This window comes from Alligator mississippiensis, chromosome 1 (assembly GCF_030867095.1).
Source record: "Alligator mississippiensis isolate rAllMis1 chromosome 1, rAllMis1, whole genome shotgun sequence".
NCBI lineage: Eukaryota > Metazoa > Chordata > Crocodylia > Alligatoridae > Alligator > Alligator mississippiensis.
In genome coordinates this window covers 212260310-212285752 of record NC_081824.1, presented here as the reverse complement: position 1 = coordinate 212285752, position 25443 = coordinate 212260310, and the positions used below count along the sequence as shown (strand labels likewise).

The 25443-nt window shown below is 40.9% G+C and overlaps 1 protein-coding gene across 1 annotated transcript in view; it reads left to right on the top strand.

The window, feature by feature from the left end:
* The window catches only part of XPO1 (exportin 1), a 59985-nt gene that overhangs the window by 19729 nt on the left and 14813 nt on the right, over positions 1-25443 (top strand). Inside the window, exons 6-15 of the mRNA XM_006273751.3 lie at positions 7983-8044; positions 8118-8162; positions 8297-8478; positions 8917-8965; positions 9058-9177; positions 10157-10285; positions 14646-14804; positions 17897-18094; positions 19168-19306; positions 24231-24412. Coding sequence (XP_006273813.1) covers positions 7983-8044; positions 8118-8162; positions 8297-8478; positions 8917-8965; positions 9058-9177; positions 10157-10285; positions 14646-14804; positions 17897-18094; positions 19168-19306; positions 24231-24412 — 1265 coding nt within the window. The remainder of the gene's footprint in view (positions 1-7982; positions 8045-8117; positions 8163-8296; positions 8479-8916; positions 8966-9057; positions 9178-10156; positions 10286-14645; positions 14805-17896; positions 18095-19167; positions 19307-24230; positions 24413-25443) is intronic.

Below are 25443 nucleotides of genomic sequence, written 5' to 3'. Positions count from 1 at the left end.
CGAGAGCTGTGCAGACTGTGCACTGGGGAGCCCTCCAGGTCAGAGGGGTAGGGCCCCTCTGTCCCTGATTTGGGTCGTGTCCCTAAGTTGGAAGCCAACCTGCCCTAAGGGAAAGGAGTAAAATGGGAGGTGGTAGTGGCCTTAACTTCACAAGTGTGACCAGCTTAGGGTAACTGGCTCAGAAGATAACAAGATGGTCAGATACAGCAGGTAGTTGCATGTAAAATACATTTTCCATCTTGAAAGCCTGTACTGAAGTTGAGTGCATAAGCCTGGATCCATCCTTTTGTCTTAAATGTTGTAATAATAGACAATACTTGAGTCTAAAATGCAATTTTGTTCACCCCCTTTTGTTGAATTCTTCATTACGTGTGTTGGGAAATTAGGGTCTAATGTTAGGATTAGGTGTTTGTTGTTTTGGGGGGGGGTTGTTTGTTTTTTTAAGCCAGAGATCTCTAATGATTGAATGTGAAGCGGCAAGAAAACTAAGCTATCTCATTTCTCTTGCTTTTGCCTGATTTCTAAATTTTCTTCCAAACCATGCTGTCGCTTGTGAAGATAACATAGGGATGCATAGGGATACCTGCTTCTAATTTGTCCTGCTTATTCTGTATATGAAGGAAGGAGTAGGCAAATAGGCTTCCTAAAATATGGCTTTAGACCATCTTCTGGTTTCAGCACTGTGAGAGAGTTCAGAACCTGCTTCCTGATGCATTTATTTTTTTTGTTGCTCCATATTCATTATCTCGGTCTTTAGGAATAATGGCATTAGCTGGGGGTTGATAGAAGAGAGCTGCTGCTCTTTCCCCAATATTGATTTGGCCCTTTATTGTTTGAGGGATTAAGGACAGAGGGGCAACAGGCCCTTCAGTTCTTTAGCTAGATGACAAAACTTCTACCGGGAGAGAAATAGAGTATTGCGTGGGGATTTATGGGACACATCTATACTCAAGTGTGGCTTAAAGTCAGCTTTCACTAATAAACTATTTGGTACTTATCTTTCACAATCATATCGTGGTAGTGCTGCAGTATGCCTTTACAACACTTAAAGTATCTATCTTGATTTTTTGCGGCCAGCACCAAATGTACAATAGATAAGGATCCAAGTTGTAAACTGTGTGTGCCAGATATTTCTGAATGGCAGGAAACCTTTGAACTGTTACCAATAAACTTAAGGTTTATGGCAAGCTTACCCAATGTCGTATACTGCTGAAAAGCTCCAACTCTAATTTTTGTGGAATATTTGTTTCTGGCTTCCCTTATGTAAGGGCATAATTCCAAATGGACCCTCAGAATAGCTATGCTTCTTGGTAGTGGTGATTCCTTAATGTAGTAGTATCTTGGAACAGTAGAATTTCCTTGGGACCTTTACTTTCAGTTTGAAGGTCCAGATGCAGACTTTTCTGGTTTTATGGAGGCCAGTTGTTTTGCCTTGAATCTCTGCTCTTATTATGCTTTGAATGCTCAGTTTACAGTCCTATTAGTGATTTGAAAGGTGTAATGTTACATTGCCGTTTCATTTAATGTGCACCACTTTTTTAGATGGCTTTTCTCAAGTGTACTTTATTTTTAAAATGGGTTAGCATCATGGTCACTTATGCAGAATAACTATTGGGAGCAGGCCAAATAAAACATGCATGTGCTTTTAATTTCTAAAAGGTTTATAAGCAAGTTCAGTTATGGCAAAACCCTATACAAGATGGCAATTTTTTTAATTAGCTGACTGGAAACAAAAGTAAAAATTTAAGTCATCTGGGCGAACAGGTACAGAATAAAGAACTCTTAAGTAGCTTTTAAAGGGCCAGGTGTATGACTAGTAGTTCTGCTGTGTGCAGTAACAAGGCACATGTCATAAAGGGGTAAGCTAGACATGTTGTTTCTGTGTGCTACATCCTCAGGAGAAAGTCTTGCCCTGCCCAGGTCCCTGTTACTAGTCTGCAAGGTGGTGCTGCTGACTTTGAAAGGAAATAGATTGCAGTGTGAAGAATGAAAATGGGCTGGGTTTTTTTTTCTAGCTCATGCATTGAGCTGCCTTGGGGGGGAGGGGGAAAGGGGCTTGAAAATGTTATAAAGGAATTTATCAGTGCTAGTTTCAAAGTGTTGTCGCTGTAACAATATGATTTGTTCCATCTAGTGGCTCCAGTGTACTAACGTCTAAAATGGCATAGTCTTGAGTGAACACCCCTTAATAATTTAGGGGAAGCCTAATGTACATCCATCAGTAGTTGATGAGGAAGCATTCTAATACTTAATGGGCGTGTCTACGCGAGATGCTAATAGCGCAGTAGACTAATTATGCTGTGCTAATGAGCAGTAAAATTAGTCTGCTGCATATTAGCGTAACTTAAAGCGTGCGCTGGCGGTAATGCATAGTAGCACCAATTTATGGCACATCTAATTAGTACCTGTTATTGCAGGTACTAAACTAAATGCACCATAATTATGGTGCATTAATGCATGTGTAGGCATGCCCACTGAGAACAAAAATCCCATGTTGTGCATCCCTTCTTATGTACAAGGTTGATTAATATTATAAACTGTGGTGTTCAACCACTACCTACATTTATTTTGGTCAAATAATGGATGCACAGAATGACCTTAAATTATGGAGGCATGGTCTTTAAAGGGTTTTCCCTTATAAAATAGGGAAAGTTTTGTCCAGAAAGACATGGTCTTTATTCTCATTGCGGTAATAGGCACATTATTGATCTTGAAATATGAAATTCTGTTCTTTTCAATGGACTGGTATGGTGAACACTTATTTAAGCAGTCCATTATGGAAGGGGAACATTTTTCTCTGGCTTCATTTGAAAATGAAGAGGTTATATAACATGCTATGAAACTGGAAGGGCTTAGTTCAGTATCAAGCTATTAGTCTAGTGAGGTCCGAATACTATAGAAGTAGCTAGAGGTACACTGATACATTGGTCTGATATTGGATCAACACTAATACAAAGAAAATTGATTGTATTGGAAATCGGCCTGATGTAGCTGATAATTGGCTGATAAATGCCTGCACGCTCAGCCACAGCGTAGCACCTAGGCAGTGAGCAGCACAGCCCAGCAGCTTGGAGAGCTGTGTGCAGCTGGTAAGTCTTGTGTGGTAGGAGGGGAGGGGTGGGGGACAGTTCAAGGCCCCTACAATGAGGGAGGACTGGGACTAGGGCAGGGGTTGGGGCCAGTGCTGCCTGGCGGGGTGGGTGTGGGATGGTGCTGCAGCTCTTCCGGGGAGGGCGTGAAGAGGGGGGAGATGTCTCCCACTGCTGCGCGCTGCTCACCTGGGAGTTGCTGGTTGGGTGCTTGTCGGGGTGGGCATGTTGGCGGGGGGAAAGGGGCTGGGGCCAGGGCTGCGCAGGGCTCTTCCTGCCCCACAGATCCCGGGCCACATGCCCTGTCCCCCTCCCGGACAAGCAGCAGGAGCCACTGAGTGAGCGCTGGACCAGTAGCTCCTGAACAAGCAGAACGCAGCAGTGGGAGCTGCTCCCCCAGGATATGCGGCTCTGTCCCATGCCTGCCCCGCCCTGTATTTTATCTGAGGATCTGTGTGCACTTTCTTAAGTTTGTCCTCATGGAGGTAGAGGTTCAGCAAGCATTGTAGTTCAGAGCCACAGATATGGTACTTAACTTAATGGTCTTACAGCCTGAAATGTGCTTTTGTTTGAAAAAGCAGTGCACGAATGTAAAAGTTCTGAAAGACTCTTCCCTCTCAACTTAATTTTCCTGAATTCTGTATCCCCTTTGAGGTGTGCTTTGTCCCTGCCACAGGTTTTTTCATTTTGCTGGTTGTTTAGTCTGGGTCACCCCTCAAACAGCTTTTCTTCCAGAATGCTTACCTCTCCAGGGTAGAGCAGTCTAAAAGTTGCCCTGGATAATGGTGTTTAGCTGAGCCACTGCACCTTGTATTTAGTATTCATTGCATGAGCAGTGTAGAAGGTGGTGGTAGTAAAGTTTCTGCTTTATTGGGGGTGAGGATCTGGCTAGAACCCAAAGCCTGCAACCTTCCAGAGCAGCATTTATCTCACTGACCCATCTGCTCACTCAGTATTTTCCCCCCCAGGTACAATTTTATAACTTGTATAAGCCCAGCATACATAACCACATACTTATCCAGCCAATGTACAGTTTACTGCACAGATAATAAACTGTGTGTAAATGCCACTTTTGGCTCTTACATGGCTGGACAACTGATATTTAGACAGAGTAATAGAAGTCTACTTAAGTGTCTTTGAAGGCCTTGGGTTAAAACAAACAAACCTCAAACTGTTGATTTTCATCCCTGTTTAGTGTTTCCTTACTCTCTATTAACACAGCTGGGCGCACGTGCCCCCTGCCCCACCTGGCAGGATATACTTAAGCTTTCCTGACGAGGAGCATCTGTGGACTCAGAGGAACTAGGTAAAACCCAGCACTGTAGAAGAAAAGAAAGAAATGTCTTCTAAGTCTAGAAGTCTTTACATTTGGCCTTTTGAGGGAGCAAATGAATGAATCAGTGCCTTCAGGTAATACTGGGATTGGTATCCAAGGCCAGCACTAACCAGCATGTTGACTAAGAGGTATGCTCTGCCCTTCAGCCCTTTGTTGGCACCCTACTCTGGTCTCATTTTGGAGGAAAAAGGCTAAACAACTTTTGTAATGTCTTCAGAGCATTAAGAAGCTTTGCAAGCATTTCTTTTGGAGCCCTGGGGAATGCAGTCAATTAAGCAGGTTCAAACTTGTCATAGAGTGACTTTGCAGTTTCCTTGAGTTACTCCAGTTGCTGTTGTTGTCCAATGTAAACTTTGTAAACTTTATAAAAGGCTAAAGGTAGAACTGCTATATATCCTTTTATTTAGAAATATGCTCTAGGATTTAGCTTGTTGAAGTATGGAGTGAGAATTACGTAATGCTCTTTAAAAATTACATAAAGCTATTAATCTAATAGCTGTAGAAGAAATGTATATTTCCACCCCAAATAAAGCTTTGGGAAGCTGGAAAAACTTACTCCTGTCAAGGATAAAGAAATGTGACTTTTAGGTCACTAAATGGAGGTCTGTAAACAGCAGTTACGATTGGCCATGTAATGTTTGTGGGGAAAAAAGGTGGTGACCTCTTAAAATTCATGGTTCGCTGTTGTCTGCAGCACAGATTGCCAGCACAGCTAGACTGAGCTCCCTTTTTAGCAGCCTTGAATTGAAAGGACATGGAGACTTAATTCTGTCCTCTCACAAATGGTCTTGATGGTTGAAGGTGCATTAGTGGGCCAAGTGCAAAATGGCTTGTATAGTCAGTGATTGAAATTTTATTGTATCAATAGAATTTTGACCACCTGAGAGGCTGACATCTGAGACTTATTCCCATTTCTAAAAATGCTTACTCACTTGTGTTTAATAAGGGGGTTAGAATTGGAGTGTATGTGTGTCTGTGTTTTTAACGCCATACCTAGCAGCTTTCATGGTCAAGCTGAAATGTTTATCTTCTTGCTATAACCAACTTTCTAGATTGTGTAAAATTAATTTCTGATGGTAGAAAAGAAACTTGAATTTATATGCCAGTTTATATGAAATGTTAAATAGCAAAAATGTGTGCATTATTTTATTTCACAACGTGGTGCATTCAAATGTTAGGGAGTTTTGAGTTAAATTACAATGGCTTGTTTTTTAAAATGCTCAGTATATTCTGAGGTTTTTTTTTAGGGGGTTTCCCTCCCCAGCAGAGCCCTGCTGCAAGCAATTTCTTATGCATTTTTAAGTTTCTAACCTCTGGTGAGGGGCAAGGATTTTTATGGGCAGTTTATCTTCTTTTGGACCAACTTCATTGTTAGCATAGATTTAGACAAGCTTTCAAATGTAGGGCATATTTTCTTTAGGTGATATCACTCATAGAAATCCTTGCCTCATTTCCTGGACTGTCACAGCTAGAACCTCCCTCTGATGTTAATCCCTGATAAATGTTTGTTAATCTATTGCAAAAAATTGGAGTGTTAATAATGTTAACAATTCAGTACTGTGCCCTCTATGTGAAGCTTCCCTTGAAGTTGGATAGCTCTATATGGAGGGAAGAGTAGGCTAGGTTCATTATCGCAACTTATTTGCAAATTTGATCGTTGATATCTGCAATGGCTAACACATTTTTGTTACTACTTTTGAGTACTTTTATGACAATTTGAAAATGAGTGTTTTGACCAAATCCTTGTACTCCTTCCTTCCACTGCAGATTTTAAACAAAATACTATATTCTTAAATCTTGCCCCAGGAATATTATATACAGGTTTCCCTTTATTTATGCAGGTTCTTTTATTTGTGAATTTGCTCTTGTGCAATGAGCATATTTAGACCCATAATTAGTTATATGCGAGGTAAATTTGCTCTTATGTGATGAGCATAAGTTTCCTTCTCTTTCTCCACCCCCCCCCCCCCCCACCAGCAGGTAAGTCTGTGGGGGGAGGGGAAAGCGCCATGGCCCCACTCACCCCAGCGCCAACTGCAGCAGCTGCTGGGCTGCACCGTACTCGTCTGTCCCCACGTGCCTGTTCTCCGCTTGTCTGTACTCGCCACTGCTTCTGGGCTGCGCCGTACCCTGGCGCAGGTAGCTGGTGTTGTCTGCTCCCAGGGCCACACCAGCACAGGCTGAGTGAGTGCCATGCCTCACGCTGCCTGGGCCTCAGCTTGTCTGCACTCACCTCAGCCTGTGTTGGAGTGGCCCTAGGAGCAGCCAACACCAGCTGCCTACGCACGGGCATGACGCAGCCTAGGAGCAGAGGTGAGTGCAGACAAGCAGAGCCCGGGGGGGGGGGGGGGGGGGGATAGGTAGTGCATGGCACAGCCCAGCGGCTGCAGGCTGCTGATGCCGGCTGCTCCTGGGGCTGCTGCAGCTGGGGTGAGTGTCACTCTGTTCCACCTGCTTTGCTGCCTTGTGCAGTCCCTGGAGCGGCACCCCTCCCCCTGCTTTAGTCCCAGCCTCCCTCCCTCACCGCCTTGGGAACCTATCCCTATTTGTTACATTATAAAGTGGGTGCGCTTTATGCAAATTTGATTTATGCGCCTTTCTCTGGGAACACATAAATCAAGGGAAACTGGTATTGGAAGTGATTTTAATTTAATTAGTTTATCTTTTTTTATCATTGTTTCACTAGTTTAATGAGATTTTATTGTGGGCAAACGAGATTAGTTGAGAGTGCTGCATGATATTTGAATCTTCAGTTTCTGGGCAAAAATGTGCAGAAACATTCCCAGCATTTGAGCTGAGCTGGTGTTAAAATTAATAGCAGCCTTAAAAAAAGATAAGCCTATTTTTACCACTATATTAAGTCAAACCTGTTGAAATATCTGTTTAATCAAAAAGGTGGTTAAAAGGAAGCCCTGTCAACACTATGTATCTCCAGTTTTTAATGTCGACTTTGCTGAAGCTATAGGAATATGGTTGTGCACTTTTTTTTTTTAAAAAAAAAGGGTGTCTGAGGGATAAAAGTATACTTTACTTGGGAGTTTACGAATTACTATGCAAGGCAATTTTATTCTTACCATCAGACTCCATCCCTGAAACATGGTGGTATAATAAGGGTTTCCATAGTTTCTGCCATGGGTATGTTTTCTTTCAATTATCAGTAGTCTCTGTGGCTGTTGCTCTCAGAAGGTTGCAGAGCCTTTAGGTGCAATCAGTCATACAGATAGGTTTGGGTTAGAGAACACTAAATGCATTGAAAAAATGAAAAATTCCAATTCTAGTTGCTACTTATTTTGCCATTTTCTTTGGTGTAATATCAAGAATTACAATCTAGGTACACTTCATTACTTGAAACATCAAAACAGTTATAAATTACTAACAAACTTTGGAGAGTTCAGAATGTTTGAGACTTTATTTTTCATTTGTACACATGTGCATTGGACTATTTTAAAGTTTCATGTGCATATTCCTTGGAGACCCTTTGCTTAATGCTTGGAATCAGGCTTTCCAGTTAATCCAATATCAGGTGGGTTGAAAATGTAATTTTTACCTCTTTACAGGAATAAAAAAGTATGTTGTTGGCTTAATTATCAAGACCTCATCTGATCCAACATGTGTAGAAGTAAGTGAATTCCTGTGGGGGTAGGGGTGGGGAAGCATTACTGATAACCTAACTCTACCTGTCTTTCTTCCAGAAAGAGAAAGTATATATTGGAAAACTGAATATGATTCTTGTTCAGGTATGTTCTAGTTTGGTTTATTTTTATTTTTTTATGGGAATTTAGAAAAATTACCAATTTGACAAATAATTTCATTTTGTGCAAGCAGCTATTTAGGAAGAAAGCCATACCTACTACACTGTTTTGATTTTCAGATTCTGAAACAGGAATGGCCCAAACACTGGCCAACATTTATAAGTGATATTGTAGGGGCAAGCAGAACAAGTGAGAGTCTTTGCCAAAACAATATGGTGATCCTTAAACTGTTGAGTGAAGAAGTGTTTGATTTCTCTAGTGGACAGATAACTCAAGTAAAAGCTAAGCATTTGAAGGATAGGTAAGCCAAACATTTTGTCATTTTTTTCCCATTAATTTGATGTAAATTAGCTTAACAGTTCAGTTATTGCTGTTGAAGAGTTGATGTAACTACTGTTTTCCTGTTAAATACAGAGTTATACTGTATTTGCTTTTGAGATTGGATGGAATATTTACCACTTCTCTCAAAAGGCTGCTTATACACTGAAGTTGAATGTATTTTTATGTTCTTAAGCTTCTACATTAAATGTTGCCATTTTAAAAGAGCAGTGAGTAGAGGGTACAATATCCCTGTAATAGGTAAAACTTAATTTGCATGTGAGAAATTGGTTATTAATCTGAAAATTTCATGGCAACTTCTCTGGATTATTTCTGATGCATCTTTGAAGTGGATGTGTCATTCACTTAATATGATGATACTTCAGTATTTAACGTGTATTTTTTGTTTGTTTGTTTTTAGTATGTGCAATGAGTTCTCACAGATATTTCAGCTGTGTCAGTTTGTGATGGTAAGTCTAATGATACTAACTTTTTCATGAAAACCTTAATTATCTTTATTTCTTTTAAAGACAGTGTTACTTTACATATGGTTCTGTTACAGGAAAATTCTCAAAATGCTCCCCTTGTTCATGCAACTTTGGAGACTTTATTACGGTTCCTTAACTGGATTCCGTTGGGATACATATTTGAGACCAAGCTAATCAGCACATTAATATACAAGGTAATCACTCTTTTTAAAAGTGACTGCTACTAGGAAGTAGGGCTGTGTGAAGCTTTGGTAGCCTATTCAATTTGAAGGAAATTCGGCCTGATTCGGGGGTTGAATCTCCGAATCCAAATTGAATCAAGCCTCCAAATTGATTCAGAGATTTGGGTGATCCTTGCTCACCACCACAGGGAGCTGGACCCAGGCTCCATGTGGGTAAGTAGGGGGCAGGGGGGCTGGAGGAGGGGAGAGGAGACCATGGGGGGGACCCTGACCTGGCCCCAGTGTCCTGGCACTTAAAACCCCGCAATCGCTGGCTGCAGCAGTGGTGATCGAGGGCTCGTGGCAGAGGCCCCCACACAGTCCGGGGCAGCGGGAATTGGTCCCCCTGCCTGGCACCTTTGTGGCAGGATGCCATGCACTGTCCTGGAGCTGGGATATCTCCAGCAACCACCTGGCACCTGACAGTGCTCAGCCCCAGTGTCCCTAGCTCCCGGACAGTGTGAGAAGCCCCGTGGTGTCCTGCCAAGCTGCACTGCACCTGTGTGATGTGACTGCTGCCCCATGGCTGCTAGGAGGAGGGAGAGGGAGGCTCTGCCATGAGCCCCCAGAGGCCCTGATCACCATTGCTGCAGCCTGTGAGCGTGGGGCTTTTTTTCCTTTTATGTGCCAGGACACTCGGGCTAAGTGGGGCGCACCTGGGGTGGGGGGGTGTCCCTGTTTGCCACTAACACTGCTGCTGCCACCACTGCCTGTTCAATTCAGAGGAGATTTGGCCTGATTCGGCAGCCAAATCTCTGAATCTGAATCGACCAAATGGAATCGGGACAGTGAATGGAATCACTGCCCCTCTGAATCGGCCAAATTGAATACTTGCTGCTTTGCACAGGCCTACTGGAAAGTAAGATGAGAACTTTGGGTATCAGAAATAAGATGCCCAACAAATGTTTGCGTGCTATCCCTAATACTTCTTTAAAACTTTTTTTTTTTATAGTTTTTAAATGTTCCCATGTTTCGAAATGTCTCTTTGAAGTGCCTCACAGAGATTGCAGGTGTCAGTGTAAGCCAATATGAGGAACAGTTCGTAACTCTCTTTACACTGACCATGATGCAGTTAAAACAGGTAACTTTCTTTTTGCTTTAATAAAACAGAACAAACTTAATTCTAACTGTATATTATATTTTAGCAAAAACATCTTTCTAGAGCAGGGGTGGGCAAAATGTGGCCCCTAAAAATGTAGAAAATTAATATTAATCTGCCCCTGGCTGCTTGTTATGCAGCCCTCGATGGCTTGCCAAACTCAGTAAGCAGCCCTCCCTCCACCTGAAATAATTGCCTTCCCCTCTTCTAGATGAAGCCTAGCCTAAGCTTACAAATACATATTTGTTATAGAGCTAGTTCTTTCGATCAGACAAAGGCTGTATTTAGAATTCATAAAATAGTTCTTGTGATTAGATCAGAAGCCATCAAAATAACCATCACTTTAGTTTTTAATGTTTGTATGCAACTAGCGATTACTTTTAAAGAAGAAATTTCTTGAATCTCATAGTCATTGTAGAGTAATCTCATAGTTAGCTCAGAATTGATGTGATCACCATGTAAGTTTGCCTTTTTAACCTGTAAAATGTAAAGGCTTGATGGAGGCTTTTCCAAGCAGCCTGTGACCCAGTAAATCTGCTTACTTGGGTGGTCTGCCTATAAAGTTCAAGAACATGGCTTTGGTAAATGTACAAGACCTACGTAACATTTGGCCTCACGCTGTGAACTTTGTAGCAGTGTGTCTGTACTAAGTCATTTTTTTGGAATGATGAATTTCTGCACTTACAACTACAAGTGTCTCTTGAGCATTCTAAGTTATATTCTTCAATGTGGTTGTTGGTGAAAATGAGTGAAGTCTAGTTCTTTCTAACTAATTAGCCTTAAAGGCGGCAAGCTGGCTTGCTGTTACCTTGCACTTTGGTTCATTTTATTTATTCATGGGAAGGAAATCAGTGTAGTTGACATCTAAATGTTCAGTGTGGTTGTTTTAAAGATGTGCATTGTTTCAGCATTGGAATTTCTTTCAAGATTTTAGTTCTGTGTCTATTCACTTGCAGACTGAGGTATTATTTGGGTGAGTTTTTAACTTTACAACTTTTGATGTTTCTTTTCTGAAACACAAGGGTCTTATCAGAATTTTTGTTTGAATAATATCCATATGTAGTTTTCATTGCACCATTCTGATATAGTATATTGTGGCACAATTTCTTTTAGTACTAAGATTCTAGGGCAAAAGGCAAAAGAGATACAATTTCATTAGCATTTCATTCTTGAATGTTGTGAAATGTTTTTGTTTGCAAGTAGTATTGGTTAAGGAATGGGAAAGTTCCATAGATTTCTGGTGGCTTGGTTTCCTTGGGTGGGAAGTGTCTTTCTCATAGTCTTTTTACTGAGGATATGACTGTCAGCTTGCAATCCTAATGAAATTGGAAAAGGTTTCAGAAAGCCTTAAGTTTAAGTTTAGTGCTTCCCCTGAAATAGTCCCAAAAATAATCCTCATATGCAGTGTAGGATCTAATGTACAAAAAAAATTGGATGAGACTATAGACCAGATTCTTTTTCCAAGTTCCTTCATGTGTTGATGGAAACCTGTTGTCTCAAACAGTCATTCCTTATTAAGTGGTATGTTCTTCCGCGATGTATGTTAGGCAGATTAGGTATTGCTACTCTCCCAGAGCTGAAGTACAGGCAGTCCTCGGACTTATGACGCAATTGGTTCCTGAAAAACCGCCTAAGTCAAAATGTAACTTGGAACCAATTTTCTCATGAGACAATGTTAAAAATGGGGAATTGGTTCCTGAACCAAGGCGCGATACCCTATTTTAACCAAAAATACCCCAGAATTTTTTACTCAATCAATTATGGATTAGTAATATAGCTACATTAATGTATTTGTATTGTAAATAGCAATCGTATTGATTTGGAAGGACTTCTTTGCGGTGACTTTGCTGGACTTTTTGAAAGGCTCTTGGTGGAATTTTGAAGGGTTCTTGGCAGGGGTCTTCTCTGGAGTCTTGGCTGCAGGTTTTTCTGCAGTCTTGTCTGCTTTCTTAGTGTCCAAGGAAGTTAGGACAGATGTTCTCCAGGGAGATGAGCAATGCAGCGAACTTGTTCACTGGCATGGTGTCACATCAGATCAAACATTGTAAAGTCGAAACTGAAGTCATAAAGTTGAAACAGGGTATCAATTTATAAACGTTGCAAGTGCAAAACGTTTTAAGTCGAGACGTTGTAAGTCGAGGACTACCTGTAGTATATTGAACATCCTGGTGTCAGACATGATCAAAGTCCACTTCGCTGCCTGAGCAAGGGAAATCTTCTTTATTCTTCTATATTTTTTTTTTTTCAACTTCCATGCTATATGGAAGATTTCAGAAATCTTCCCTTGTATGGATGTCTGAAATGATTACTGTGGTACTTTTTTTGTGTTTTTCCACTCTTCATTTGCAACATCTAGTGGATGTATATTTTTAGATGCCTCAGATCAGAATTGCAGAGTTAACGTTTATTTAAAACATTACCTTCTACCCCTCCCATCTACCATTGATACAGCTTTGTTTTTAAAAATATTAGAATTATACCCATTTAGGTATGAGAGGGCTTAGAATTCTATTTTGCGCTGTATTCTAGAAGTTATTTTGTTTAGTTGACTGGTGATCTGTTCTTCCATCCTTGTATTAGAAATATTAATTCTAAATAGTTTTAAAACTTCTTGGTCAAGTACATTTCATCTGCTTTATGCAACCAATTTGGCATTCCCAAATTTGGCATGTTGGGCTATTTTTGCAACTTGCACCAGTTTTATCACTGTAGCATATTGCTATTTAATTTGGCTGAATTTGGCCAAAACACTTTAATTTGAACATCTTTTGCTTATCCCAAGGCTTCAGTTTTCTAAACTTGTTTCAGTTTTGTAAAACTAAAATGGTATTGGAACCATCAGATTTAATTTTTTTGAAAACACAAATTAGGTTCACTGCCACACGCAGGGTGAATAAAAATCAACAGTTAACCCCCCCCACCCAAAGTCTTGTTTGTTTGTTTTTAAATCATTTCTTGTTGAGCTACTTTTTAAAGAAAATAAACATATAAAGATAGCTTTAAATTAAGGTATGTTAAAGCTCAAAGATATAATCCCTATTCCATGATGATAACTTCTAATTTTATACTATTTGAGACAATATATTCATGTAACCTTTTCAGAAAAGCTTTATAAATAGGTCACAACAGGCCATGGACTATATTAGGGACCCAATCTTATGGGGTTCCCAGAGGCTCCTCTGTAGATTAGTAAAGGTTAAAGAAGACCACTCTACCCAATGGGATTCGGTGCTCATCTTAGAAGATCCAATTAAACATCTCTGATGTTTAGTTCCAGTTCTTAAACTGTGAATTTCTCTCTCCAGAGATATTGTTGTTAACATCAGTATGTGGAGATGAGAGATAACACATGATGGGCCCTCTTGTCTCTCTGCAACTGTGTACAGAATCAAGCTCTTGCCTTTCTGTAACAGTGCAAAGTTTCAAGAAGTTAAATGAATGAAGGATATCAAACAACAAGAATGTACTTTTTGTAAAAACCAATGATTAAATCGAGGGTTCCTAGACAGTGATTTAAATTGGTTTGATTTAAATCAAATCCACCCTGCACTCTCTGAAGTGGAAGTCTTGATATTAATCTTTAAAGTTAAGACATTGGAATTGTATTTAATTTTTGCTTGTATTGTGGTATCACCTATATAGTAGCTCCAGCTCAGGCTAGGCACTGTACAAATATGTCAAAGAATAATAGATTTATACTTCCTGGAGAATCTTCCATAAAAGTGTAACAATGTGCTAGTATAGTTATTGGCTAGAGTTAGGCAGTGTTGCATCTTTTAATGCATCTATTGCTAAATGGAGGACAAAATGGAGAGGGTTAACTTTTTGTTTACAATGCCTTTGAGTAACTTAAATTAGTCAAGTTACTCTAAGGTATTGTAAAAAACAGAATCTCAGTCTGTTTACCTGCATGTTTCTTAAGGAACATGGTCAGCTTAAAAACTAGTTTAAGTTGTTATAGACAGTCATACATTTCTCTGTCCACAGGAATTTGTGCACCTGGTTCATGTAGAGTTGCCCTGTCTAAGACAACTAGTTTTGGGTTATGGGAAGGAGCAGGAAAGCATATGTAGGGTAGCTGAAAGGGAATGCCAGAAAGAAATACATGTTGTCTCTTTGTAAGGGGGGGAACCCCCCAAAAGCCTACTTAAAAATACTCGGTTAGTCCCTAATTTAGTGGTCTTTCTGCATGAACAATTATTATGGTTTACACATTGAAATTGGAGACCTGCAAATGGGAAAGGGTTACATCTAAATTAGTAATACTTCTGAAGCTATCCAAACTATGCAGAAATTTTAATTATTTTACTCTAAAACTTGTACTTTTTCACTGTTCCATTAGATGCTTCCTTTAAATACAAATATCCGGCTTGCATACTCCAATGGAAAAGATGACGAACAGAACTTCATTCAGAATCTCAGTTTATTTCTCTGCACATTTCTTAAGGAACATGGTCAACTTATAGAAAAGAGATTAAATCTGAGGGAAACCTTAATGGAGGTAAGGTTTCATAGTATGCTATAACCAGGGACCCAGGTTTTCCATTTGCCATGGAAAAACTTGGGTTTTTTTCTTTAAAGGAGAAAACCGTAGGAAAGCATGGGTTTCCCCTTGCAGGCTGGCAGAGTCCAGCATGTAAGGGGCTGCTGGGAAGAGGGGGTGCCATATGCATGTGTGTGCACATGTGCATATGGCAGCCAGGCAGTGTGGTGAAGATCAGCTCTCTCCAGGTAAATCTGTTGGTTTGAGGTGGTATGTGCCCCCCAAGATTTGCATACCCATAGCTGGGTGCAGGGCTACAGCCAGCCTGGACCAGCTCTAGGCAGGAGCCTCCTTGCCTGCCCAGCAGCAGCAGGGGGCACAACTCTGTGCCGCTGCCACTATTGCGCCTCACGTTGGCAGCTGTGGTGGCACTGCTCTGTCCTGTGCCAGGTCCTATTTGCTGGGCCTTGGAGGTAGCTCCTACCCGGAGCTGGTCTGGCCAGGCTGCAACCCTGTGCCCTGTGTAGGAGGAGAAATAGGGTGTGTACATATTTTCCATGCCCCCCATGCATTGCCTGTAACCTACACCTCCCCTTCCCCACACACCTCCCCTGTTCCTCCCACACTGGGGGATGGGGGACTGTTGGGAGTGAGGGGCAACAGCATATCAGGGCTGCTCAGCACCACAAAGCAGCAGGGTGGTAGCTGCAGCTGGGCCAGTGTCCTGGTGAGGGAAGAGAGTGGGGGGAGCTCCTGATTTTCCATGATTCCTTCCTCTCCCCCCCCCCCCCCCCCCCCAAAAAAAAAATCAAATGCCAAAATTATATCAGTATTTATACTTTGTTGTTATATTGATTAAGACAGGTAGGCTTCCACATTGCTTTAAAATTGTGAACATATTAGTAAAACATTGCATTCAACTGATACCTCTATATATAGTGGTGTTTTTCTGCAATTAAAATGAAACATGCATTTTTGGGTTTTTTATCAAAGAATTTTGGATTCCTTTTTTTTTTTTAATCTGAGAATCTGGGATTTAAAAAAAACCCCAAAAAAACAAAACCAGGAACCATGGTTATAACTTATGTCCTATTAGCTGAGTATCTCAGATCATGTAGCATTAAATGCAGCTGCCTAAAATTAAGATGAAAAAAACTGCAATCTTTTAGTGGAAAGTATTAGAAAATGACACATCCTTGTGTAAAATATTCATTTAAATATGGGAAAGAAAATCTTGATTTAGACGCTAAGTCTAGATTTCAGTAGATCGGCTTTTATGTAGTGACCCTATGTCATAATAAGATGCTGGAAGACTGCAGCACTAAGACTCCATTGTGTTTGTATGCAAATATTTAGCAAGAGCGTGTTCTTAATAGCAAGAAAATGTATGAGATGGGTATGACTGGTAGGACACTTAATTTTCCACTGAAAGAGAAAATGTGTTAGCTCACTTTACACCATGAGAAATAATGCTGTTTCACAGTAAAAGCACTCACTAGCTTTTCTGAATTTAGTGATACTCCATGTCAGCAACTCTCATTTCACTAGTTGTTTTACTACAGAAAGATAATAGAGCAGTTCTTCTGGTGCAAAGAACTCTGACCATAACAGATCATAATGTTTTTGACACGATGAATTCCTGTTCATTGCCATCTTTTTGGCAGCTGCCTAACTCTTTGTTTTGAAGTGAAACAACATTAGGAGTGGTATAATAAAACGGAGAACACAGTCACCTCAGGTTAAGAATAGGAGGAGAAATTAAAATTCCAGGTGATCTTAAGAAACACCAAAGGTGTCTGTAAGCCACAGAAATAGGGTAGTTAATGGTGGATGTACCACGTTGTCCTTAAATTTGATTCAGTGTAGTCCAAGTACAGGCAAGTGCTCGATTTGAGGTGTGCTTGGAGTAGTAAATTCTAGTCATGAGGAATTTACTGTTCTTAGTTTAAGCATTGTGAAATGTCTGACAGCAAATGCAAGTTCATTTGGTTTAGACATGTAAGAAAGAGTTCTTTACTTACTATGTGGAGATGGACATACTAAAACAGCACAATTTGGTTTTTCCATTTCTCTCTGTAGTGTACCAGTACTACTGCATGAAATTATTTGCTCTGCTTTGTGGGAGCTATAGAGGGTGAAAGTTGTTCTGGTCAAAGTTGCAAATTAAAATACAAGGAAAATTTTATATGAATGTAAGACTTTAAATGTTGTATTTTTTATTTATTTATTTATTTATTTTTGGACACTTAGATTTTGAATACAGTACAATTACAAATCGGAGTACTTTTTAGTATATATCCTGGAATTTATAATCAAAGAAGTTTCACTGCCACCCCCTTTTTTGAGGTTTTTTTGTTTGATTACTTATGGCTGGTGACATGGTATATGGTTATCAGCTAGTAGGGAAGGTTAGGAAAACAATGTAGGAGCCGTGTACTTGTATTCTAATCTCTGTGTTTTGTTAGTTAATGATTCTGTATATGCAAAAATAAATAGCAGTTGGCTTAATTTTGTGCTCTCTGTCGTTTGACACTATACCATAAGTAAAGGAAATGTTTCATATTTTTATTTCCCTTGTGGAATCCCTTCGTAGGCATTTTATACTAATCATCTACATTTAGTAAACGTTCACCTTCTATATTTCAGCAGTCTGCCTTCTGTGAAATAGGAAAAGAAACTGAATTCTTTATAACTGGGGCTCCTGAATACAATTGCAGTGAATGTCTCCAGTTGGCAGATCCAGGATTATCTTGCTGAACCATCATGGTAGTTCAGGAAACTGTAAAGCAGAATGTTATGCAAAATAACAAAAAATGCAAAATAATGACTTTCTCATTATTATTTTTTAAGCATAATTTGCAAAATCAGCCAAGGTACTATGGGGGTTATAGAGTTGGTGGATGTTGCAGCGTGCTGCTGGCTAAGGGTGCTAATCTAAAAATGGTATTGTGGCATGTTAATTGCTTTTTGTTTTTAAATCTTACTGTGAGGGTGTAGGAAAAAGCCTTTTCCTACATATTGTATTAAATAAAACTTAACTTCCAAGGTCTTAATTTCTAGGAAATAATTAAATGAGTCTTAATCCCATTTTGTGTAAATCATTTCTGTAGGCTCTTCACTACATGTTGCTTGTGTCAGAAGTTGAAGAAACTGAAATTTTCAAAATCTGTCTTGAATACTGGAATCATTTGGCTGCTGAACTTTATAGGGAGAGCCCCTTTTCAACGTCTGCTTCTCCATTGCTTTCGGGAAGTCAGCACTTTGATGTTCCTCCTAGGAGACAGCTTTATCTGCCTGTGCTGTCCAAGGTAACGTTAAATCCGTGGTAACTCGATGCACTGTAGAAGTTTTCCTATATCCTATTAAAACTGAAATAATGAAAACTTGTGCTTTGTTTAGTGCCTCAGGAGTTACAGGCATTAATACATGGCATGTCTGTGTATTAAATATTTTAGGCACTAATATTTCCAGGGCATATAGTAAGTGCCACTCATTACTGTTCAGTGCTTTTAAACCTTTTCACATGCTAGTAAAAATGAAATGCAACAAGTTCAGGGGAAAAAAATTAGAATGAAAATAATATTTAAAAATCTTCAAAATATCTTACAGTATCATGTTTTAATATTACAGCAGTTGGAGAAGTTGAATTTTAACCTTCTGTTGTGTGGGAAGAACCCAGTGAAAAGCTTGCCAGATTCACTAATACTGAAGCATGTTGGGGTTTTTATGGGTGTCTTTTTTTTTTTTTTTATGTCCTGTTTGGTTGGTGTGGTGTGCTCTGTTTTGAAGGCTGTCCATATCAGAACATAGTCATTTGCTGAATGAAAAGAAAGGAAGACTCTGGAAATTTATTTCCAGGGCTTGTTGTAGTTTTCCTTTTTTGTTCTTTCATCAGACATCCCAGAGTGGTGTTCCTCAGCTCAGCTGAAGTAGTATTTGATCACAGAGTGGAGAGTAGCTTGAATAACACTTTCAGAAGTCTGTCAATAAAGCAGCAGTTCTAAAGATCTGTGCTGATTAGTATTAATATAACTGATCCACATTGGTTACTGATGATTTCCTGTTAAACTGATACGGTGCGTGTCTTCAGCATCTTTGGAGTCTTCCTTGTAGAGAGAGCTGTCACCTAATACTTTGTAGTTTTCCGGTCAGTATTGCCTGCCCTTTTATTTGGAATCTTATTTAGGGACTTGAAGGAATATGGCCTGCCCATAGCCTTCTGGAGGTCAACGAGTTTATTCAGTTGAGTGCTTCTCTGCAATGTGGCAAGTGTACCGGAGCCAAGTATCCTACAGGAGTGTATTAAAGATTCAGAAACACTTATTCTGAAAATATTAACTCTTTAGTTTGATGTGTGTGTAAATTTCTCTGGTAAATGCAGGTCCGGCTGTTGATGGTTAGCCGCATGGCAAAGCCAGAAGAAGTGCTAGTTGTGGAAAATGATCAGGGGGAAGTTGTGCGAGAATTCATGAAGGACACAGATTCCATAAACTTGTACAAGAATATGAGAGAAACGCTGGGTAAGTTAATATGTTGTGTGATACACTTGCTGCTATTAGAGTTGGGTGCTGTGTATCAAAGAGCAAGCTTATGAGCTAAGTTAGATGGCAAACGCAAGGAAAATTAAGCTGACTGGGACAAGTATATAGAGAGGAAGTAATACCAAAAATGGTGGAATTAAAGTTTGCAGTCTGGCAGTGTAGTTTTGTTTCAGGTTTTTTCCTTGCTTTTTGATTTTGAGTCCATCAAATTTGCTGTGGTCAGCTACAGCAGTTCTTAAGCAGATAGCACCAGCACTTCAGTTAATAATGAAAAGCTAATTAAATAGGTATGTAGGTAAGAAGGAAGGATGCCTCAATAGAAAATGAACAGCAAATATTAATTACTACAACCGCATAGTATAATTATTCTAACCGTATATTAAGCTAGCAAAATACAGTGTAAAGGAAAGTACTGAAAGGTAGCTACATGACTAGTTAGATTATTATGGTTATCAGCAGCTCAGCATTTATTTGGGAAGAGGCATTGAATTGGATTTCTCAGGGGTCTGCCTTGGGTGTGGTCCATTAATGATATGGAACATGGGATTGGGTGCACACTTAGCAAATATGTAAGCCAAGTAAATATTGTTTGCTACTCCACCCAACAAATCTGGGCAGAACTGCAGACACTCAGGAGGTTTAGAAATGGTCTGTAATTAATAAAATGGAATTCAATAAGGACACATGCACTTGGGAGGGAACAAGTGTATATGCATATATTGGGTGCTGACAGACATGAGAGAGAAATGTGCTTTACTGGAAGAGGCAGCATATTAGTTTGATCTGGCTTCATAGCATTTATATAGATTGCATACTTCAGCAGGGCTCTTTGGCCCTTTTTTTCTGAAGCTGATCCAATCATTTATTAAATAAGTGCCACAAAAGCCCCAATGAAGTGCTCAATCTATATAGACGTTGGGTGAGCCAAGTCAAACTAATGTGCTGCCTCTTTTGGGCATGTGCTGCACTCAGCGCTGGGGTGTGCCAAGTTTAAAGCGCCTCTTGTTTTGTTTTTTCTCTGTAAACAGCCATAAAGATGGGGAACTACTGGCTAGGCTGCAGTACTGCAGAAAAGGACCTAGTATTTATAATGGGCCTTATGCTGACGGAGTCAACAGTATGCTCTTGTTGCAAGAAAAGGCCAGTAACGTAGGGTGTATTTAACAGGGTTGTAGTTCCTCAAATCAAGGAGTATGGTTCTTCTACTCTAATAAGCACTTGTGAAGCCTCACCTGAAATCTTGTGCCCAGGTTTAGGCACTTCACTTGAAGAAAGACATCTACAGCTTGGGGTAGAAATACATGCCATCAAACTGAGGTGGATCAAGTATGGTGTGGGGGGCCAGGGGGTTCTCGGTGTTCTGGGCCTCTGTCCTGGGACATACGCTGACCCGTGCATCACTCAGAGGCCTGGGGTGATGCATGAGCTGGGAAATTCCCAGTGCCCCATGTCTTTGCACTGGAACCTGCCCTGGCCTGTCCCAGCATGGAGGCTTGAGGCACTGAGAATTCCCTAGGTCCTACCTTTCTTGCACCCCTGAGATCTCATGGTGGCTTAATTGGGTAAAACCATGTTCCCAGGGATGCATCTCCATAAGCAGGGAACCCCTGGGCTTTTCCTGCATAAAGAAACATAGCCCTTGGGCTCTCCCTGGAGCATCTCCTTAAGTGAAGAAAACCCAGGGTTTCCCACTTAAGGAGGTCCCAGGGGTGCATCTTAGCAAGCACTCCAAGGCATGAGGGGCCTAATCCTGTTTGAGAAGCCTGGGGTGGTTGGGGAGCATGGCTCTGGCTGTCCATGCTTTCCCACCAGCAAGTAAATGGATGTCTGCTGCTACATAGTGACATCATCTATTACCACCTTTGTTACGGTCACAAATTTTCAACATTTGCCATTGGCAAGGGGTATGGATGTCTTTTTGCTTCACCTTTGTGCTGCCACAAAAATATTTATGACTGCACAAAAACAAGGAAAGGCATCTGTTTGCACCATTAGAGTCCACCACTTGACTGGTACTTTTAGAAAGATGAAACTGCCTTGAGCCAGAAGATGGACTAAACGACCTCCTAAGATCCTTTCCAGTCCTTTCTTTGTCGCATTTTGGTGTTGTGCACAAATTTAAAGCATAATATACTTGTTCACTCCAGAGCAAGCAAGGGAAAAGAACCCACCCTATAATGTTCTTCTGCATTTGCTTTAAATCCCTCCTCACAACATACAGTGCAAGCCACCAAATCTGAATTCTGGAGAAGTGAATTACAGTGCTAGAAATCTTTCCAGGAAAGGGAGCATACAACCGTTCCAGCCTGCACTGGGGCCTGAGGGAGCTCCCTCATCCACAGCTAAAAGTGCAGGTTGAGATGTCCACCCTGTTCAGCAGGGAATGGGGAAGCCCTCCTTCATCCCTAGTGGCTGCCACTGGGAGTGTCTTTTAACAGGCATGTGCACCTGGGGATGGGGGGACTCCCTCCTCCTTTCTCCTCCTGGCTCCCGCTTACCCAGTTTGAATGTACAGGTTTCCCTTACCAACCATGATTTTGCCAAGCATGGCTTTGAGCATCCATAGTTAATACTCTATACCATCTTGGCTACCACAGTATACAGTTCTGAATAACCATGGTTTTCCGTGTCTGCGCATCAGTGTGCCAGCTCCCTGGCCCTGCTCCTGCCACTCCTCTCCCTTCTGCCCCCAGCCCTGCCAGAGGTGCACGCGATGGCAGGGATCAGCTCTACCTGTGGTGACGGGGAACAGCAGGCCTGCTCGTCACTGTTCCCTGCTGCCCTGCTTTCCCTCCCCCATAACCCAGTGCGGCAGGGAGCAGAGAAGCTGCACGGGGATCTCCTTGCTTGCTGCTGCTTGCCTTGTGCTGCCCTGGCGATGCTTCATTTACTGTGAATGGAGTCCTGGCTGGGCTGGGTCGTGGTATAATCCAAGCCCAGTGGCTCGTCCAGGGGTGTGGGTGGGGCTGTTCCCACTGCTGTTGGGCTCAGATTGTCCCATGACTCGGCCCGCCCAGGATCCCATCTGCAGGCTGCTGATCAACCAGATGTCCGCCACCGTTCAGACGGGTGGAGGCAGGGAAGCGCCGCGGTGTGTTATGCGGGGCTGGTTAGCAAATTCCTCCCTTCCCTTCCTCCTCCCTCTCCCAGGTAAGAGGCGAACGCACTGGGGGAGATGCTGCTGGGTGCGCTCGGTTCCCTCCTGCTGGCATGTACCCCCTATAACCTGTCTAAAGTACCCCTATGGGTATGCCTATGCCCGGTTGACCGGGCGTATTTAAATGTGTAAAAATGTAATATACCTTGTTATTAAAGGTAAGTAAAAATGATTTTTATACACTATATACTGTACAGTATTCAAGCCCCTAACCCCACTTTCCCCATAAGCCTTTAGTTTTACAAACCACAGTTTTGCCAACCATGGGAACTTTCCAGAGCTTAACACCCACAGTTGGCAAAAGAAACCTGTACACATTTAAAGAGGGATTTACTGCCCCAGCTAGACTCATATGCCTCAAAATGATGTTTCTCCCAGTAGAAACAAAACACCTGTACATGGCCTGTGTAATCCAGGTTCTTCCAAGGTGTCCTCACCACTCTTGAGCACCAAGGTAAAGAGGAAAGTAAAGACATTAGTGGCTTTTTACCTTTCTGGTTAGGATAAGCAGCAAGATTTGTTCCAACATGAAATTCTTGCAATAGAACATTGAAAATTCAGAATTTCCAGTTAAATGGAAGCTCAGATTTTGATTTGGTCGAAGCATTTCAGTAGTGTTGAGACAAAATGCTTTGATTTTTTTTTTTCTTTTTCATGTTGCAAAATGCATACATGAAGTTGATCCAAATCCCTACTTTGCGTTTCATATTAGAACGTCGTGGCTACATTGTCACCCCAGCTTAATCTATTTAAGAATTTTTGAGGCTCTTTATCTTCACTGTTTAGTCATAGTTGTTAACCTTTTAGTTTTGATTCCTGAATGCTCGCTTGTGTTTTCTGGTCATAATTTTGTGTCTAGATGACTGTTCAATTTAAGTGTGTGTGTGTGTGTGTATATATAAGTAACCAAGATTTAAAAATGTTTCTAGTGATAATGTAGTTGCCTCGTAACTCAGTGTTAAATCCAAGAAATTGGGCCTTTAAAGTTATTTAATAATAATCTAAACATGGTAAAACATCCAAACCCTACTCCTGTAGCAACAAAATGCTGTGACTACTAGAATGCCATACTAATAATCCTATATTTTGTGATCCATGATTGGATTAAACTGAATGAAAAGACATCTAATGTCTTCCATATTTTCTACTCTGATATCAGGCAGATTTAAGGTTGGTAAGGTGCCTTAGTGTTTGGTTTTGAGATGCGTGTCTGAAGTATATGTGTTTTTTTCTAGTTATAAATGCACATACTCAGTTTCAACTATATACTAATGTAGATAATTTCATATGGGCACCTAAGCCTGCAGCACTAAACTGCAGGTTTAGTTGTTGACCAAATTGGAGTGCTTTTAAGCTAGTTGAGCTACTGGTGTGTTAGGACAGTTTGTCAAAGAAACTATTGCTATAAAGAAACCTCAAAGTCTTTAATTGATTCTGTTTTCATCCTTGGATTCAGCTTTTGTCATTTCTGCTTAATAGCAGCCTAAACAATCCAAGTAAAATAGCCTCAGTACAAGTCTTAATTCAAACATTCCAAGCAGTTAAAAGTTGAACAGTCTTGCTAAGAGCATCTGGGACTTGATACAGATACTAAATTTCTTACAGGACCAGTTTTTGAACTGTTTTCTGCTCTAGGCCAAGTTGATTCTGTTTTAAGAACAGAATGAACATAGAGTTGAGCTATGCATTTTTGATTGGCACTTCTGCTTAAAATGTCTCTTTAAAATGTTGATTTATTTCTTTCAGTTTATCTTACACATCTGGATTATGCTGATACTGAGCGAATAATGACAGAGAAACTTCATAATCAAGTCAATGGAACAGAATGGTCATGGAAAAATTTGAATACTCTGTGTTGGGCTATAGGCTCAATTAGTGGAGCAATGCATGAAGAGGATGAAAAAAGATTTCTTGTTACAGTAATTAAGGTATAAAGTTTTAAAACTGAGCTTCTCACTTGCACTAGGCAGAAAGTGTAGCATCTTTTATAGACTGTCATTCAGGGAGAGATGAGCTTTTGTAAGCTACTGCCTACTTTCATCAGATGTTTTGAATAGACTTGCAGAGAGTAGGAATACTAAATAGAAAGGAATATGGTCACTTAAATGCAAAGGAAGTTCGTGACTGACTAAATTACTCCTGAAGTTGCTACAATGCCCTGCCTTTTGTCTAACTTTATGGCTAACTACCTCTGTCTGCATACATGTATGTTAGTAATGACTATTAAATTAATTACTGGATTCTATAGGGTGAAAATTGCCTCGCTTCTAGTAAACTATACAATATGAAAAAAACAGATCAGGGCTTTTTCCTACCCCCACCTGATAGCGCTATTAGTTCAAATTACTTTTCCCACTAAGGATAACTTTTCTGGGGAAAGTTATATGTATTCTTATTAGTTATGATCATACTCTTCTTTTACTAAGATAAATGAGATGAGAAATAGCTTTTTAGATTCTATTGCAGCCTCTGCTGGTTTTGCAGAGTAAGTTGTATTGATTAAAACAGTGGTGGCAGACCTTTTGCCAGGTGTCACAAGTTCTGACCCTTCCCCCTTCCCTCCACTTCTCCAGGGCATGTGTAATAAGTTTGCACCCTGGGTTGCCAGAAGAGAGGTGGGGGGCTGGGGTGGGGCGGCACACTGCTGAGAGGGATGTTGCTGCCAAGTCAGCTTTACCTTTCTCTGGCCCCAGAACTTCTGCCATTTCATATGGCAAGTGAGGATCCAAAGCCCTGAATTTGACAGTGATTGCAGGGCCAGGGGGAAGGCTAATCTGGCTCTTGATGGTGATGCTTGATACCTCCTCTTGCAGCAGCATCCTGTCCTGCTGCCTCTCTTCTCTTCCTCCCTCCTACCCCTCCTTGCCCCAAACAGCCATAGACTTGAGTCCCCTTTTCCTCCATCTGGTGCCTCCTTTTACTGAGTGCCCAGGGCTTGCATGCCACATGCAGCAGCTTG